This window comes from Pieris rapae, chromosome 11 (genome assembly GCF_905147795.1).
Source record: "Pieris rapae chromosome 11, ilPieRapa1.1, whole genome shotgun sequence".
NCBI lineage: Eukaryota > Metazoa > Arthropoda > Insecta > Lepidoptera > Pieridae > Pieris > Pieris rapae.
Window position 1 is genome coordinate 7,013,374 of NC_059519.1, and position 18,762 is coordinate 7,032,135.

Sequence of the window (18,762 nt, forward strand, 5' to 3'; positions counted from 1 at the left end):
TCTCTTGTGTATTACTAAAATTGATCTCAAATTAGAAACATATATATTAGGCCCTAGATAGTTGTAATATCACTGTTTATTTCTTTTTTGTTAGTTGACTCCTACACTATCCATTTTTAAAACATTAGAAATAACACCAATAGTTATCAAATAGCATGTTATTATAAAAAAAAATTAAAATAGAATAATGTGACATTGGTGAAATAATATTTGAAATCTCTCTCTTTTGAGTTAATTTGTTAATAAATAAATACAAAAAGTAACTCGTTATAGTATGGATTGGTAAAAATAATAAGTAATGATATTATTCATACAAAATTATTTATTAATAAAAGAAATATTTATTAATCTATTTCTTACTACTTTTACTTCTTACACAAGACTCTCATTACTTACAATGCGAACTTTTACTACTTTTTTCTTTGTACTAAGTATTAGTATTAATATAGTATAGTTCTTTGAAAGAAAATAAAAGTTATCTGTCATCATTTTTTTAATACTGTTATTTTGTTAGTAATAAATGTTATGTCTGTGTCTAATAACAGCGCAAACTGATTTGGTTATTATGGTTGTAATATGCATTTATAATAATTCTACTAAACCAACTTGTACAAAGAACTTCTATGTAAAGGGGCCTTAAATTGTACTTGGACTTGTTAAACGGGGCGAACATGAGATATTCAGGTTTCCCATTTACGGAAATAGGTACTAACAGTACTAGCTATATATATAACTGTAAATATATATTCGCTTGTGAAACAGCAATATAATATAAAAACCTTACACAGTATAGTTAATGTTTTTAAAATTTAACGCTAAATTTAAAGAAGATTTACTGATAATAAACACCTCTAACATACTTATTTAAACGCAAAAATATATGTTGCATTAAAATAAATTTATTAAAAATACTTTTTAATTGACAATAATAGTTTATGTTTAAGTTTAAAATCTTCCACACAAAGCATATGCATTAAAATCTAATTGCACTGTATTCACTAATTACTCAGTCTCTTTTCGTCAGCGTAAACTCAATTTGATAGAAAGAGACAAAAGAGTTAACTTAAACTGATTTAGTTTAAAGAGATACATTGTAGTTGCAAGAAAACATCTTCAAGATTTGTGTCAAACATAAACGAGGTCCACATATAAATATCAGAGGATGTATGCATGTTTTAAATTTCCCCTTTATCTATAACAGGAAACCACTGGGGTAGGGTAGGTCTGAGAAGTTGCTTCATAAATCTTTATAAGTATCGGCATGCATACTGTTATGCGAGGAAAATTGAAAAATATTACCTCAGGCGCTTCTAAAGGCTTCTACATATTTGTATATATGTAAATCTGTGATATTTTACGCTAACCACTATTTCTATAATATATGTGATTATGATGGGTAAAATGAATCTATGTATGTTGCAGCGCATACATTTTGGAATCTAATGTAAATATTTTTTTTAATATGTAGTTACAATAGGTTATAGAAATGTTTTTCTTATCTAGTTGATAAAAGGGCCTAGACAGTATACTTCTAATTAATTTGCGATATTTGTTATAAAATAAGCGTTGTTTGATTGATTTGCTTTTTTAAAAGAATACCGAGTTTTTTACGTCGGCTTTTTCTCTCGGCCTACACCCTCTGTTTTCTTTGCCTATGAGTGGGTAGATGCCTACATAATCAAATTAAATGACGAATAATAAGTGATACCTGTATCTTATGTTCCATAATAAACATTTTTTTTAAATGTAAAACCATTTTAATTATCATGATCAGACCTTGCTTGAAGTCAGGCCATAATTGTTAAATTACTATAAACATTTAAATGTTTAATAAGTGTATGGATTAATTTAAAGCCTTGAACGATAATATTAGAATATTCAACGAAAACTTACAGTATTTATATTAATATATTACTATATAATTACATCTTTATATTTTCTTTTGAGGTGGCATAACCATAATACCTCTCTTGCTTCGTCCAATTTCATGACTTTCCCATGCGTGCTCCTTCGGTGATGGTTACCTACTTACTTGTGGTACTTATTTCTATAGACAAAAAGCTAAACAAAGCGGCAGAGACGGGCATACAAATTTATTATACATTATTGACAAAAACAAATGAATACAGTATAGCAATATGACGACGCCTTAGCGTTTGTTTATTTGGGATTTCAGAAGTAGAATGTGTTCGCTAGATTGTATTATAGATATACATTTCCATATACGTGCGTAAAACTGGATAGAAATATGTATCGCTAAATACAAGGTACAAAAAAATAATATTTAAGGTCTTAAGATATTGTATATATGTTTTTATCACCACGATTGCTGAAGAGCACTGAAGCATTTTTTTTAATAATGTAATAATTGCGCGTTTATAGATATATTCGAACATAAAGTTTTATTTAGATATATGTCATTAATTAATGGTCTATAATAGTTGTTGCGATGTTGTTAGTGTCTAAATCCACCGTAAGTTCTTCTTTTCCGCGGAAAGTATTTATTGCAAGTAGTAAATACTTGCAATATATAACCTTGGAATTTAAATTAATTCGACTTAGGGTCCTTCAAGAAAAAAGAGCCGGCAATGCACTCGCGAGCCCTCTGGCATCGAGAGTGTCCATGGGCGGCGGTATCACTTAACATCAGGTGAGCCTCCTGCCCGTTTGGCCCCTGTTCTATAAAAAAAATTTCATCAGAAATATTCTTTATTAATATGTTCGTTAAGATTAGATTATATAAAGGCATGCGTGAAAACTCATGTTACTAGAGTCGGCATTTTATAAAAGTCTAATATTACTGAAACTGAATTTTCACATAAAAATATTTTATTTTTTTATGTTAATTTCTCAGACTCAGACTAAGTTAATAAAAACTCGCATGTGAAAATTAAATTAATTATCTTTAGCCAGCTTAGCAAAAACTTGATATTATTTTTTATCCGTACATATTATATTTTAATTTAACTGTGAATAATTTTAATTATTATATATTATTTGTAAGTCAGTCATTACATTATATTATAATTAAATTATTACTTTTGAACGTAAGCTCAAAGCCTCCCATTTTTTTCCATTTTAAATTTCTTAATCATTCCGAAATACTAGTCTCATATTATTTCATATGATATGGAGGATATATAGCTGTGACTTATTAGCAATTTGAATAAAAAATCCAGTTAATTTTATAAACATTTTGAAGTGAAAACTTCTTGGTACACTTAATTTAAAGTTTACTTAATTAAAAGTTTGTAAACTGTATAATGATTACTCATTTTCACCCGCGTTAAATCTTATGAATTTATTGTCTGTCTTTTTTTAATGTCGCTTTTTTTATCGAGTTTCAAACATTCATTATTTAAGTTTTACCAAATTATAATTTTTTAAATTTATTAATATTTATCTTTGAAATATATTTTTAAAGAACAGTTTAATCCTACCTGTAGAAAGTGAAAAAAATCTAATTTACAGTAAATACAGTGAGGTATTACATACTTAATGAGATTGCCCCGGGCGAAGTCATGCGGGACATAAAAAAACAAATGAACGTCGTCGATTTGAAAAAGTCTATTCTAGTAGTTTCCATCGAGAAATGTTTGTTTTACTTTTAATGCGGGATTTTTTGCATTGGCTGAGATTGGAAATATATTTCATTCTAATTTAAACAATTTAAACTATTCGCCCGGTTTATTTCATTACATGTAATATTTTGACAACATTTTTTACGACCTATACAATCATAATCGTTAAATCAGTACTATACTTAATACCACAATAAATCACATTGGTGAAAACTGTAAAATAGATTTTGAGTTGAACGTTCACACGGATTCCATTTATCTCCTTTTACAGGAGTAAGCAGAATGCAGAAATCGCCAAACCAGCAAATGTGATTTACGGATATGTCGTTAGATACGTCCAGAGAGATGTATTATGCCATTCTCGGAATAAGGGTTTATGCATTTATAGATTTTTAAAGTAATTTCAAACAAATGGGTAAAAAAATAGAACTGTCACGGTTAAATGATCAACTTATATTCTTTGACCATGAACCAACAAAATACAAAACTAACATATGAACATATTACAGTAATATGTAGTATATAATACAGGCAAATGTTTATATTTTTTTTAATTATCGGTACACCGCTTAAGTTTAGAATCGTCATCCTATCGTGCATGTCAAATAAACACAAGATAAAAAAATTCTAAAATGAGTGATTAGATCATACATTACGAACAAAAAATAACGCTTATTAATGAAAACATGCCGCCTTTGACATAAACTCCTATTACGCAATTTTCAACTCAAAGGATAGTTTGAGACGCGGTCAGTCAGATCGAAAACTTCGACTATCAAGGGTTTTGGTTCACTTGCCAACTTGGAAATCGTGCATCTTGAATTACGCTAACGAACTGCCTGTTTACTAAAATAGATCATTCACAGAATAGCCCAAAACGTTGGAATAATTTATCCCATACTGTTGATAGAAATAATAGCGTGTTTCTTTTACTGGGAAATAATTTACATGTATATTTATGTCTATTATGAAGAGTGCTTTCAAATAGCTTTAGCTTTCAAATGCGTGATAAAAATAACTACTTGGATATTATTTGTATATATTATAGATTTTTCTACCGTCTCAAATATAAAATGTAAAAAATATTCATAAAATATTATGCTACACTCATAACAGAGTGCAATGAGGACATTTTCTCAATCAACATAACAATTGTGAGAAGCAATTATCTCGATTCACAATTTTCTTTAGGAAATTTAATACTCTTCCTCTTTGTTGCAGATTTTCACTATAAATTACGGGAAATCATCCGGTGATGAAGTTTAGAAGACAATATGGAAAATCAACGGATTTGCAGACAAAAACGAATCATAAAGAGGACGATAATTATTTTTGTGATGTTTCTTTCACAAACCAACTGCACTGACATTAGAAATGATAATACCAATACTTTAGATAATGTACCCACCTGCCATAGCTGTCTAAATAGTCAAGATGTAAATAAATCAAACGATGACAGTATTGTAGGTAATATAATAGATACAGTTAGTGAATTTTGTGAGAAATATGTATTTGTAAATAATACTGAAAGAGATTTGAGTCACGTCTTAGAGAAAGCAATAGACGAAGCATTGAAAAAAGACAAATACGAATTATTTGAAGGAGTCGAAATTAAATCTGTGAGTGTGAAGTCTGATCAAAGTAAAGAAGATAACGACGGGAGGGCGCTATTTAGTTCGTACACTTACGAATACAGATTGTTCAAGAAAATTAAAGATTTTGTGGACACGCATATTCTGTCTATAAATTTGCCTAAAGCAGCCAGACTTATTGGATTTAGATGTAAGTATTTTTGTTAAAATAAAAACTTTTACTTATGGGAAAGATTCCCGAGCAGAGATGCGTTGCTGTGTTGTTTTACCCTTACTCGTAGGCGGAGGAAAACATCGTGAGGAAATCGGCACGTGTAAGACCCAAGAAGTCAACCACGAACTACTTACCTTTTAAAGAAAACAAATGTCACGACACAGCCACAGATATCTAAGGCCCATATCTAAAAGATTGTAACGACAGTTTAGTTCAGTGGCGGTTGTATGTAATATATTTATTCATAAAAAGTTACACTTTCAATTCAACCATACCCTGCAAAACTGCATACGCAGTTTGTCTGTAGGTAACTCGCTTTGTATATACATAGCTTATAAATTATTAAATAAGGTTACATTAACACAAATAAATTACGTTAATAGTTTCAAAGTGTTTTTTTAATAAACTTTTCTCCATAGTAATTTTGTACCATGGGTATTTCAAATTTACCTTTGGACATAGACCTTGTGCCAGTTTTATGATGCACCAAATCAGTTAAACGCTCCTGTTTACTGGCCAGTTTCCAGGCTGGCCGGTAAAATTTTACATATTTTATATAGTAATCCCCTTCACATTTCATCTTTGTATTTTTATTTACAAGTAATGTAAAGTAAAATATATGTTCAGATATAATATGTATATTTAATGAAACACTTTGCTAGGTAACAACTGACTATAATCTTTTAAAATATGAGCTAACAGAACTAGCTTGGTTAATCGAAGGGTCATAAATATGATGATTCAATACATGTGTAGATAGATGACCTTTTTGGACATTATCGGAAACGAGAATGTTAAATTAAAATTTATTAGTGTGAAATAAACAAAAGGACTCTATTATTATATACATTGGCTTCATGTATGCGAAGATTGTTGATATTTTATTTACGCTTCTAATAATTAAATAAAACTTAACAAATCTTAGGTTACATATCTCGGCGATATATTTATTTTTAATGATTTAAAAAGTTTTATTTAAGTTTTAACAATTTATTTGGATTATTTTTTATTGTAACAGTAATCCCCAATTATCATATTATGTATTACATTACAGTTGGAATAAGAAATATCTTACAACGCAAACACATCAAAGTTACATTCGAATAAAGATATTATATCCATCAATATTAAATCAGTGTTGAGACCATAACTTCTGGATTAATGTAAATAATTTGACCAAAATTTATAAGATTTTACATGAAAACCCAAAAAACTTAAATATTACTAAAGATTTGTTTCGTTGCCTGAACGTGTATAGCTTTGGATCCTCTGGATGTATGGATTGGAATGGTACAACATATGAATATATAAATAAAACAAGAGTAAATAGAGTAGATTATATTGATATACATATAATAGTATTTTGAACTTGCATAGAAATATGACAGCTATTATAATATTTAGTTTATTGTTAATAGGCTTCCGATACACACAATGATAGACACAAAGGGGAGTAATATAATATCTAATAACATATACACCATAATGGCTACAGTAAGGGTCCACTGATCTTGTAATGGCTTCGTTACAATAATTAATGCTTAATCCCTTGCAATAAATAAGATAAAATATATAAGATATTTTTCGGTTCAAATTTGTTAGCTTGGCGAAGTTTTACCGCTTAATATGTACATTGAAAATTTGTTCTTTGTTATGGGATTTGCCTGAAAACTAACATCTTCTTAATCTTGAAAAATAGATCTGGATTATTAAATATACTTTCTATTTGACCCCTTCCACCTCTCTTACAGGTTCGTATCACTCTTTATCATCAACATTTGTTAAGAAGTTATCATTTATATTTCTCTATTAAATCATATATATATATATATCATATTCCGTTAAACACTGTCCACGTGCTAATTTTAAAAAGTAATTCATAGTCTACGTAACATAAGCAAAATGCTTCGGTAATTATCCTGATAATATTTTCTGATTATTATTTTTTATTCGACTAGCAAGCAACACATATATTAAACTGTAGAAGTTATAAGTCACTGCGATTACTATACTTACCTTATATTCTTGTCTAATATCTTAGGAATAAAATTATCTCCACGATTTTAAATCACGATTAAGTTATTATACAATTGTCATTAGACGTAACCTCTATTTAATACATGGTTCACTAATATTCTTTACAAAATTGTGAGGTACTGGTAATTACGTAAGTTGTTAAAATGTTTCAGCATTCGGCCTTAAGAAGTTCTTCCTTCCCTTGCTGATTGGGATGCAGGTTTTCAAGAGTATCCTCTTGGCGATGTTTTTACCCAGTATTTTGGGAAGTTTTGGCAAAATACTCGGGAAAGGTAAGTTTGCAAACTTAATAAACATAAGTTACTCATAAGGATGTACTTTACGCAATCTTCTTTATGTCCACAAGAGTAAGTTTTATAATAAGGGCCTGTTTCACAATGTATGGATAAAGTACCAAATAGCTATTCAACACATAAATTATTCGAAAGATGAAAGTTCCGAATAAGATACTTCGCGTTTCATGACGAATAGCGCTATCTGACAGTCGTGAAACGCAACAATAGTGTTTATCCTACCAATAACTAATAAATAGCTTATTTGGAACTTATCCGGACATTGTGAAACAGACCCTAAGTCTAATAAAAATCATTATTTCAATAGAATTACCTAAATGCATGCTATTCATTGTAGTAAAATTATTATAAATCAAATCTTATAAAATGTTTGCTATGCGTAGCTTAGTAATTCAGGAATTAATTACAATATCAATTGTGTTTACTTTGAGAATATCTCACATTAAATTATGTACGAAGAAGGGTATATCCCTTTATCCTGAACCGTCTTGATATTAATTCAGGCGCGTAATTCATCAACAAAGGTGGCTCAAGTCCGCTGTCAACACATTAAATGCTCTTCCCTCGGATCCGAGTGGAGCGGGGTCATAGTCGTCGGTGTCGCGTGAATTTTTTTAAACCACTCCCATTCCTAGCTCTCGGTTTCGATATTTCGGCACCCAATGTTGCCGACCACTCAGATCCGATTTTTTTGAAATAAAAATAATAATAAACATATTTTCAAACATTAAATTACTTAATCAAAATTCGCCATAAATAGTTTTGGTTTCCGGCTATTACTTTGTATCCATCACCTTTGGAACCCAGTAACTAAGTCATATCTAAATGACGTCATAATGAAGCTATAAACGTAGTGTTTATAATATTTTATATATGTACTAATAATATTTATAATACTCAAATATTCTATAAAACTTTTCATTATAACCGTATACCGTTTTCAGGTATATCCACACTATCGGCCACGTCAAGCCAGGCCAGCTACCCACCAGCGAACAACGAAGATCCTGGCTACGATAACAAAGAAGCATTCATGGGATACGAGACAAACAATGCGGGTCAATTCGCTTTACAGGATTATAATGGCGAAACTGACCCCAATGATAGCGCAGATGATATGTCCAGGTGAATATTATGCATACAATAATACTGCGACTAACCCCGAGATTGTGAGTTCGACCCAGTTCTGTCAGCGAGTTTTTGCTTGTTGTAGGTACAGTTGAGAAAAGTATGTCGCGCCAAAGTACATATACATGTAAACATAGAACTTATAAGATTTACTTAGGTAAACAAAATTTCTACTTATTTATTTTAAAAAAACTATTTTCTGAGGATATTTGATCCCCTTCTACCCCCCCATATACGGTAAGTTTGGATCGTACGTTAAACACTACAACAGTATATTTAATATTTAACAATTAATATGCACTTTTACAGCAGCACCAATAAAAAAGAGTGGCGGAGATTTGGGAACTGGCAGTAAATGTAAAATAATAAGCATTTAATGTATATTTTATTTTACGTTCATAAGTGTACATTAAGTTAACTAAATAAAAATAAATGATTTTGAATTGAATTGAATTGACCAACAAAGCTACAAAAAAATAAAGAAATACTAATAATTTCTAGAAATAAATAAATAATAATACTATTAATTACGATTAGGCCATATACTCGTGGTCTTCTTATATTGTAAATTATTTTCTTCGTTCTGTCTTCTCAAAACAACCTAATTTCATATTATTACATTTTTTATATAGGACACATGACAAATATGTATGCTATTTATTTTGTGTTTACATAATTAATTTTATTTTTTCGTGTCTCATAATACAAATTCACTTTCCGTTAATTCAAGAAATATCTGTTAAACTCTGGTAGCTATTAAAATCAGAACCAATCTGATTTACACAAGCTCATTTTCCTAATGATTCATCTCGAATCACGTCTTTAAATTCATTAAGTGACAAATATAGCCAATTTCGGCTTCCTTCAATCACTGATTGAAAGGAAATTGTACTTAGCAAGCTTTCCAAGAGCACAGATTAACATGAATCGTTGGTATCGCTTACTCTTCGCGCTAGCAAAATCAATTACAGACCGATTAACGCCCAAACCCAATAACATATCTAATTCCATTTTTGACCATCTGAGATAGACCTTTTAATCCATATACTGATAAAAGTGTGCTAATTACCAATCGACGGTTTGTAATAGCCATCTGTCGATACAAGCTATCCATGGTAGGTCGAATCGGTGTACGTGTGTACTTTGGTAAGAAAATGACAGTTCAACTGTGCCAATATCCTATCTTAAGATTATAAATTATAAGAGTATTAGCATTCAAATGAATGCTAATACTATAGACTGTTTAGTCATAGTTTTTATAAAAAAAAACTATGACTAAATAGTCATAGTTTTTTTTTATAAACCAACACAAAGAAAGCGTTTATTTTTGTCCTACTGCGAATTTAAAATCAAATTTACAGTCTGAATAACTTCGTCACGCGACTTAATTTCGGAGTCCATTTCACTCAATTTGATTGCAGAGATTTTCGCTAACATTCAAGTTTTATTGATATCCTTTCAATACAAGAGGCCTTTATTTGAGATCAATTTAACAAAAAAATTCCATCGAATCTACCGTTTTTTTATTGCGGAAGTTATACTTAGAAAATACATTAAACGTCTGTATGATAATTATATTTGTGATCAGTGCCGGATTAGCCACGTAGCAAGAGTAGCAAATGCTACGGGCCCCGCGGATTTAGGGGCCCCGCGCTCGAACGTGCCCGTAATAAAAAAATATTAATTCATATACTATATCACTATATCACATACTATATCATAAAACTATTTGTCACGTTAAATCGTAAAAATAAGAAGGTATTTTACAAACTTTTTACCGTAATGTTCTAAAGTTTAATAATAATCGATATATTTAGACTAGCATCTATACCACATCTACCTTTCCAGCGACCAGATTTTTATTTTTTTATAAGAATGTCTTAATCACTTTGTAGGTCATAATTTGCGTAAATAAGTCTTAATTGAACGTGTAACTATTTCTATATTTGCCGATATTAAATTCAAAAATATTTGTTTTATTTAATACCCTTAACTTGAGAAAGGCCCCTTGATAGAATATGCTACTGTCCCCATGCTGGCTTTATCCGGCTCTGTATGTGATTAGTCTTATGAGCCTAATATCGCTATATTTTAAAATAATTCATTTCGTCACAAGACAGATAAGATCCGAAATTACAAGAATAGGTTAGGCAATTCTTATTCTTAATCCGTCAATTCCAAGTCTTAACACGAACAGCGACTGATCAAGTCAGAGCCATTCACATATATACAATATGTTCTCAGGCATTTACGTACAATTCCCATAGCAACACAGCATTAATCTTGTATCTGCATATATTTGCTGTGTTATAATATAATTCCCCTCGCCTGGGATATATTTAAACATATCGAAGATTACGCTGTAAAGGTTCATACTTTCGCTAAGTTTATTAGTTGTTCGATGATATTCGATACTGTTTCAAAGTATAACTTTCGCTTACTCAAACATCAATTGAATAATTTATTACTCATTTAATATGAAAATACAGATTTAATCACGAGGTAGTGAAGTGGTATTTTTTCCTTAGTGTTTGTATCAATTATTCGGATTATCTGGATAATAAATACAATAATAAATAATGGAATAATTGATACAAACACTAAGGAAAAAATACCAAAAGAACGCTAATGGAAAATTAAACCAAGACATTTAAACGATTTATGTTCAATTAACAGCAAGATTAGATGAAATCTTAATCCACGATTATACTAATCTTTAGTATACAATGATGTAGCATTCGATCTGTCATACAAACACGCCATTCTATCATTTTTAAATCATGTCACCACTTATATAAGAGTAATTATTTAAAACGGAAACGATACATAAAGGAACCTAAAGTAATTAGGGTTTCTCGCTTCGACAGGGTCGTTTGATAAAGTGGACTGTTGAAAGAAGAATCTTTTTTAAATATCAATATCGGAATTACGAAATTCAATTCGATTAATGCCATCCTGGTAAGAATCGAAATAGTTTGATTTCACATTTTCCGTTCTATTTCAGTTTTGTTGGATGAGTACAAAGCACGATAATCTTCACGTACGATTAATAATACAATTAAGCAACAGTTCCTTTTCTGTAACGATTAACGATTACGATGACGTTAACAATTTTTTTTCACAGTGGTAAATATGGTTAACATAACATTTAAATATGGTTATTTCACAGTGGTAATTATAAAAGAACCTTATGGTTCTTTTATAATAACGTTAACAAAGTAGCAAAGATTATTTATCAATGTGCAACAAAAATTTAACAAATGTTGATTATGGTTATATCATTTAAGATTAAATTGATTATGATATATATTTGAAGTGACTATAAAAGCATAATTTTTTGGAGCTAAGTAAATAAGTCATATTTATTTATTATGTCATGTCGCCTTAAAAACCTTTTTAGATCCAGATCTAAAGCCCAGGCTTTATACATCTGTTCAAGGCTTCTAATCCCTGTCTATCTATCTATCACTAATAGGCAACACTGTCGACTTTTTGAGGTCTAAGGCTTGCCTTGCTCGAGTGAATGTTAAGTGCGCATATAGACAAAAAGTCCATTTGTACAAATCCGGGGATCGAACATACGACCTCAGGCCTCATTATATAGCCAAGACTGCTTAGGTAGCCTATGCATCGTATGAAAAGGAGGGTAGACTTGTTGAGGTGTATTAACCTACCCACCTAGCTTTACAAAGACTGAACCATCGTATATTAACAGGATTTTATTTCGAGTCTTTGTTATTACGTACTTGAGCTTTCCCCAAGTAAAATGCGATTTCTTTGTATTACAGGTTTGGGCCAGGGGGCCAGAAAGTCTCGTATCTGCCATCCAAGAACAGCTACTACAAGAACCAAATGACTAACAACTATAAGGTAAATATTTTGATACTTAATGTGGAAATTTTACAATACTTTGATGTTATCTTTAGTAGTCGTTGTTAAAGGGCGACCCTCAGGCGGATCATCACTGAGCTACGTCCAAGCTTAAACTAGTTAAACCAATTGTAAATATTAGTAGGATAATGGGGCTTCATTAGGAAATGCTAATTGAAGCCTGTCATAGCTTTGTTGTTAGTAAATTTTCTCGCGCTAGGTTCTAGCTAGAATTTTTTTACGTGTAACAAGAGTTTTAAATTCCGCCAATTTACAAAAAGAAATGACAAATGATTGCAATATACTATATTAGGTTACCAAGAGTTCTGAAATTGAAATTCAAAAAAGTTTTTACTAGCAATGTTTCTAACTGGCCAGTTCTAAACATTTTCAGTGTTATATGTATTTCGGACTTAGAGTCGTTAATGAAGGGTAATTAATGTTTACTCCAGGCATATAAATATTTTAATAAGGAAATCCCAACCGGAAGGCAAAATGTTATAAAAATTCCTAACTCATTACCCAATCGAGTATTAAATTTTGCTATGGAGTCTCTCTAAAATAGTATAATTAATGTTTAGTAAGAAATTATGAATACGACAATTAAAGTCCAATATTTGTTAGCCTACCTCAGCGAAGATAAATTAACTTGAATTAGATTGATAATTACTGTTAATTTATTTGAAACACGACCTAAAAATTTATGGGAGCGTGACATTAAATTGTCTTATTTAGAATAATTGACATTAACAAGGGTCTTTTATGACTTTAATTAAATTAACATAATCAAATGTTTGCATTCATATAGTAGTTACACTTCAATATTTATATAGAACAACTTTCGAATACATCAACAACGGGAGTTGCAACTCCTTGGTCTCTTTCTGTCAAATTGAATTCTCGCTTGATCAAAAGAGACAGCTCAACTCATGTAGAAACTTAAATTATGAATAAGAAGGTTAGACTGATAATTGAAGTTAGAGAAGAAAAGTATGACAGATAAACCCGTTATAACTATAACTTTTTTTAAAGTTTGACAGGTACGTTTCACTGGTCAGAAGATTTAAAAAAAACATAACATAATTTGATATGTTTATTTAAGTAAAACCTAAACATAACAATACAATATATAGTATTTAGTATAATAAAAATAATTAAAAATTAAAACAAATTGAAAAAGTTCGGTCCTTGTGGGAGCGTTAAAGAATTTCTATATGTATTGCGATACTTACACAATGAGCGAGGAAATCCACCATCTCTGGAGTCACCTATCTACCAGGCGTCAACGTAAATCTTGATCTTACACTTGAACCCTACGGCCCAAGAGTCTCTACTCAAAGGGAACAAAATCGAAGTTGAGAGAAAGCGTCCTTTATTATTTTTTAACATAATTTACATTGACCTTAAGTGCTTTACAAAAGTCGTAGTCAACGAGACTGTAACGTCAAGCAATATTGAAATTCGTCTCATAATGTACAAAAGTCTACTATACGTACCTACGGCTCGCTTATCTGCTAGTTTTAATGGTCCAGTGAATAGGCTATCTCGCTCTTACAACTTTATTACAAACATTGATGAAAATATTGATGTGTTTTACAACAGTCTACCAACATTCCGTAACTTTGTTTTGCAGGCTCTTAAATCTTAATTTGGTTTAAGTTTGAATTTTTGTTTGTTTATTACTGTTATTTTTATCTTTTTAGTTTTAGTTATTATTTATATTATTAGTTATTATTTATAATTTGTTTTATTTTTGTTTATTTTGTGGCCTTTTCTTTTGTTCCTTTGATATATTGCTTCAGTTCTAATGTAATTGATGTGTATGTGTGTGTTAAATGTGATGTCATAATTTCTTGTATTTTTTAGGCATACACATTGTTTTAGAATGTATATATAAATAAATAAAATGCCCTATATATACCATTCTTTCAGAATTTCCAGAAGATTCCAGCATCATCGATGATCCTGAGTAATTATGACCCGTTCTACTCACCCCTTCTGTCGAGACTGGACGGCATCTTCGCGAGTCTCGGTAAAACTTCCCAACTCGTTAAAAACTATAATGAGATTATGATCAATCAGACGTCTTAGTACTTCGGAACTGTATTTTAGAGTATGACGGAAATGACGTACTTTGTTGAGTGGAGTTTTAAATAATATTTTTACGGATAGGAATTACTTTTTTTTAAAATATATTTTCTAGACAATTCCCCGACTATGTAGTCGTCGGAGGCATTAAGTATCTTACTAAGTCGTATTGGTGAGAATTACTTTTAGAAATATTGGAATTGAAACTGATTCAAATCGAGCCCTCGAATGTTAATGAATATTATTTATCTCTTTATTATTTATTAGTATTGAAACACTAATTTTCTTAGTTTGGTTTTGTCAGTATCTCCAGTAAAAACCACAAGCATGTCTAAACCACCTATTAAGAAAGTATAATTATTTATTTAGTACTGTAGGTATATTCTCAACAATACATACAAAGTCATTTATATCAGTTATATAGTATATTTCTTCTTACAACTGTAAAATAAGCAAGAAAATTAAAATCCGGCTTGAAGTTACCTTATAATACATCATAATTAGAAATGATAAGAAAACCGCTAAGAGATGTCGCTTTAAAAATATGTTCGCACTGTCGATGTCTAGGCGAGTTTGTCAATAACTGAATAGCAAATATTATGAGATCTAGCACCTAAGATTTATAAAAATATGCAAAAGCAAGAAAGGTCCCAACAGTGACGCAATTTCAAGTGATACTTATGTACAAACGATATGTAATAATTCTCATAAAAAAATCACTATTTTTAGTGTACAGTAATAATTTAACTTTAACTGTCTCTATTGCTATTAATATTTTGTAAATGTTGCCGAGTTACAAATTATAACGTACGGAATCATTTGCAGGTTTAGCCCCGAGCGAGACATCAACAGACGCCCAAGGACAGGCTTTGAGTGACGTGAAGTTGGAAGCGTGTCGAGAGCAGCTAATCTGCCTGATGTATGCTAATCCAGCGAAATATGCGCCCTACAGTAATTTGGTCTCAGCCCAACTCAGCAGGTACAAATATGACTGAAATATTATAAACTCTTTATCTAGCTGTGGAGGAAGGAAATGCCTAAACAGTCAACCACTTATTGTTTTTACCAAAGTAATTCTGGAAGAGAAATGGCATATACCCTTAGTGGTTGGAATAAAGCGTTTTGGGGTATAAAGTCATCGCAGGGATTGAAAATGTCGCTATATAGATAAAAACTGATGTTTGCTCAAAACAAGTTGAGTAAGGTGCTAAGTTTAAATAAAACTACGCAAAAAAGACGAAGCGATTATAGGTATTAATTTATAATGTTAGAGCTATATAAATCCTAGGGACTAGCGATATGTAAATCTTGTGATAGCCCTTTTGTCATAAATAAAGTTTGTTTTTATAGAACAGGGGGCAAACGGGCAGGAGGCTCACCAAATGTTAAGTGATACCGCCGCCCATGGACACTCTCAATGCCAGAGAGCGTTGCTCGAGTGCGTTGCTGGCCTTTTAAGAATTGGTACGCTCTTTTCTTGAAGGACCCTAAGTCGAATTGGTTCGGAAATACTTCAGTCGGCAGCTGGTTCCACAAAATATATTTATTATTATAGTTTATAATTATGGCGAAAAAACCAGTTGTTATTTTTTACTAATATCAATTTTGTTACAGGGAACTAAACGAGCTACGACGCCCGGTATCGGATAACCCAGAAATACTCCGTTTCTTCAGATACATGAGATCAGCGCGGAGGGGTCAAGAAGGCACCGACTGCCTGCAATTTAGCACTGGGTGCACAGTCTCCACTCCCACTCACACTATGATCGCTGCCTACCACGATATTAACAAGCTCGTAACCGCTAGACGGCTCAATTTAGGGAACTGACAGTCATATAAGCACAGAGAGCAAATCAATGCTCCATTAGGACCAATCATAATCAACCAAGACTTCATATTTCATCTATGCAGATCATTAGTACATAGTTGTATCTACTTCAGCAACTATCTCTTGAGAAAGAAACGTTGAATTTGAAAATGGTGGATTGTCGAAGTAGGTTACAGATTAAGAAACTTGTCATTTTACTATTACATTTACGACAGTCAATAAAGTTGTAATTTAAAAATGCTGAATCTAACACAGCAAACATTACATTGTAATTTATAATAATTTTACATACAATTAAAATGGCACCTAGATTGTATTTATTGCGATGGAGTTTGAATGTGATTAAATGGTTTCATTTCAAGATTACTATTAAATTGAATGAAAATAAAAAGAATGGTACTGTTTGAATAAAAAAAATGAGAGTGCTTCACGACACTGGAGTACACTTAAATTTGGAAAGCCAGACAGAAAGGCGAGTAACAAACGCTTTGATACATAATGGTAGTCTTCAAGGTCAAACATTTAGTTATATGTAAATAATAATGTGTAAATAAATTTATTTATTAATTACTTAGTATTAAGATGTTATGCATGTTATTTATTGTGTGGATGTGAACCTTTATATTTATAGACTTATTGAATGTTGTTATAAAATTATATATCACTACTTAAGAAATATACTTTTGTCATACATCTTGTTCTTTCTTGATAAATAATTGTAAGAAATTATCAGACACGATTAAGAACAAACACAAAAAAAAATCCTAACCATTGAAAACAATCTACGTATTTATTTATTATTGTTGTTTATGGTTTTAAAATATGCTTAACCTTAATAATAATCATCATAAGAATCATCACCTCATCTTAATAATAATAATCATCACCTTAGGTAATAATAATAAAAAAATGAAAAGTTTGATCCCACCGAGTAAGAGAAAGGTACATTACCACTTACTTACTTACGTACTTATTCGTTAAACAACGAAAGCACCAGTTCTGTGGTCACCGGTACTATATCCAACTAATCAGACACCAACTTAAGTATTTAATTATGGCCTGTGTGATGGTTTGGTCTAACTGGTTTTTAGCTGCCCGAAACTGCAAGGGAAACCAAAGCAAAGTTGGAGGGAAGACTCTTATATTGAAAATCAATATCTTTTAGAGTTTATTTTTAAATAGATTGAAATAAAGGAATTGTATCCTTCTTGTAAGCTGATTATAGATTCTATTCAATGCATTTTATAACGAAGTTACTTAAGCTTGATTATAGCCACAGTAGATAGTTTTGATACTTTGCAATACTAAATATAGACTTGATTGAACGATCAATACACCAAGATTTCCACCTATTAAATACCTTGTTCTTTTCTTCTTTCTTATTAATCTCAATGTATATTTATAATAAATAAACGTGACAAAACATTTTTTGAAAAATTATTAAAAAAGCTTACTGCTAGTTGTCATTGCAGCTCAGTCGTTCATCTCCTTTTAGAAAGTGAAAAAAAGAGTTCCACCTAAATAGATTTGGTAAATTGAAGGGTTTCTCTAAGGCGACACCGGGGAAAAGTGGGAAACAAGGCCGCATGCTACAAAGTTAAAAATGTCACACATTGTGGCAAGGACCGTGCGGCATGGTATAACGTGTATAAGTTATCTGCGAACCTCGCTGGAATGCGCTTCCCCTGGCGCTTCCCCGCACCCCGCCCCGTTTTCGCCTATCCAGTACCGTTGCCAACGCAATCGCCGACGCAGACAAAAATATTGACCAATCAGAAAAAGATATAGAAAGGTTAACAAAGGCAGCAGTTTGTATGACGTCATTAAGCCAGGTTCGCAGATATTTCCGACGTGTAATAAAACCTTGCGTCAAGTGGCAGACTGCCGTAGCTTGTATCCGTGCATAATGGATTCGAAGACAAACGTACGTCAAAAAAGGTTATAGGTTATGTTTTTGTGTTGCAAAGTTAGAATTGTCGGTCATGGAGTGATGTAAAGAAAAATGTTTATTTATTTATTTATTAAGTCTACAACGTCATACATATTACTAAATCTACTGATAATTTTATAAAATCTTATATCTAATATGTATGACAATACATGTAAACATTAGTTATGCTAAAAAAATACA

The 18,762-nt window shown here is 31.1% G+C and overlaps 1 protein-coding gene across 1 annotated transcript in view; it reads left to right on the top strand.

Moving 5' to 3' along the window:
• The window catches only part of LOC110994075, a 42,242-nt gene extending 24,918 nt beyond the window's left edge, over positions 1 to 17,324 (top strand). Inside the window, exons 2-8 of the mRNA XM_045630153.1 lie at positions 4,803 to 5,363; positions 7,577 to 7,696; positions 8,662 to 8,842; positions 12,634 to 12,715; positions 14,648 to 14,747; positions 15,629 to 15,782; positions 16,418 to 17,324. Coding sequence (XP_045486109.1) covers positions 4,856 to 5,363; positions 7,577 to 7,696; positions 8,662 to 8,842; positions 12,634 to 12,715; positions 14,648 to 14,747; positions 15,629 to 15,782; positions 16,418 to 16,631 — 1,359 coding nt within the window. The 5' untranslated portion in view covers positions 4,803 to 4,855 and the 3' untranslated portion in view covers positions 16,632 to 17,324. The remainder of the gene's footprint in view (positions 1 to 4,802; positions 5,364 to 7,576; positions 7,697 to 8,661; positions 8,843 to 12,633; positions 12,716 to 14,647; positions 14,748 to 15,628; positions 15,783 to 16,417) is intronic.
• Positions 17,325 to 18,762: the final 1,438 nt, after the last annotated feature.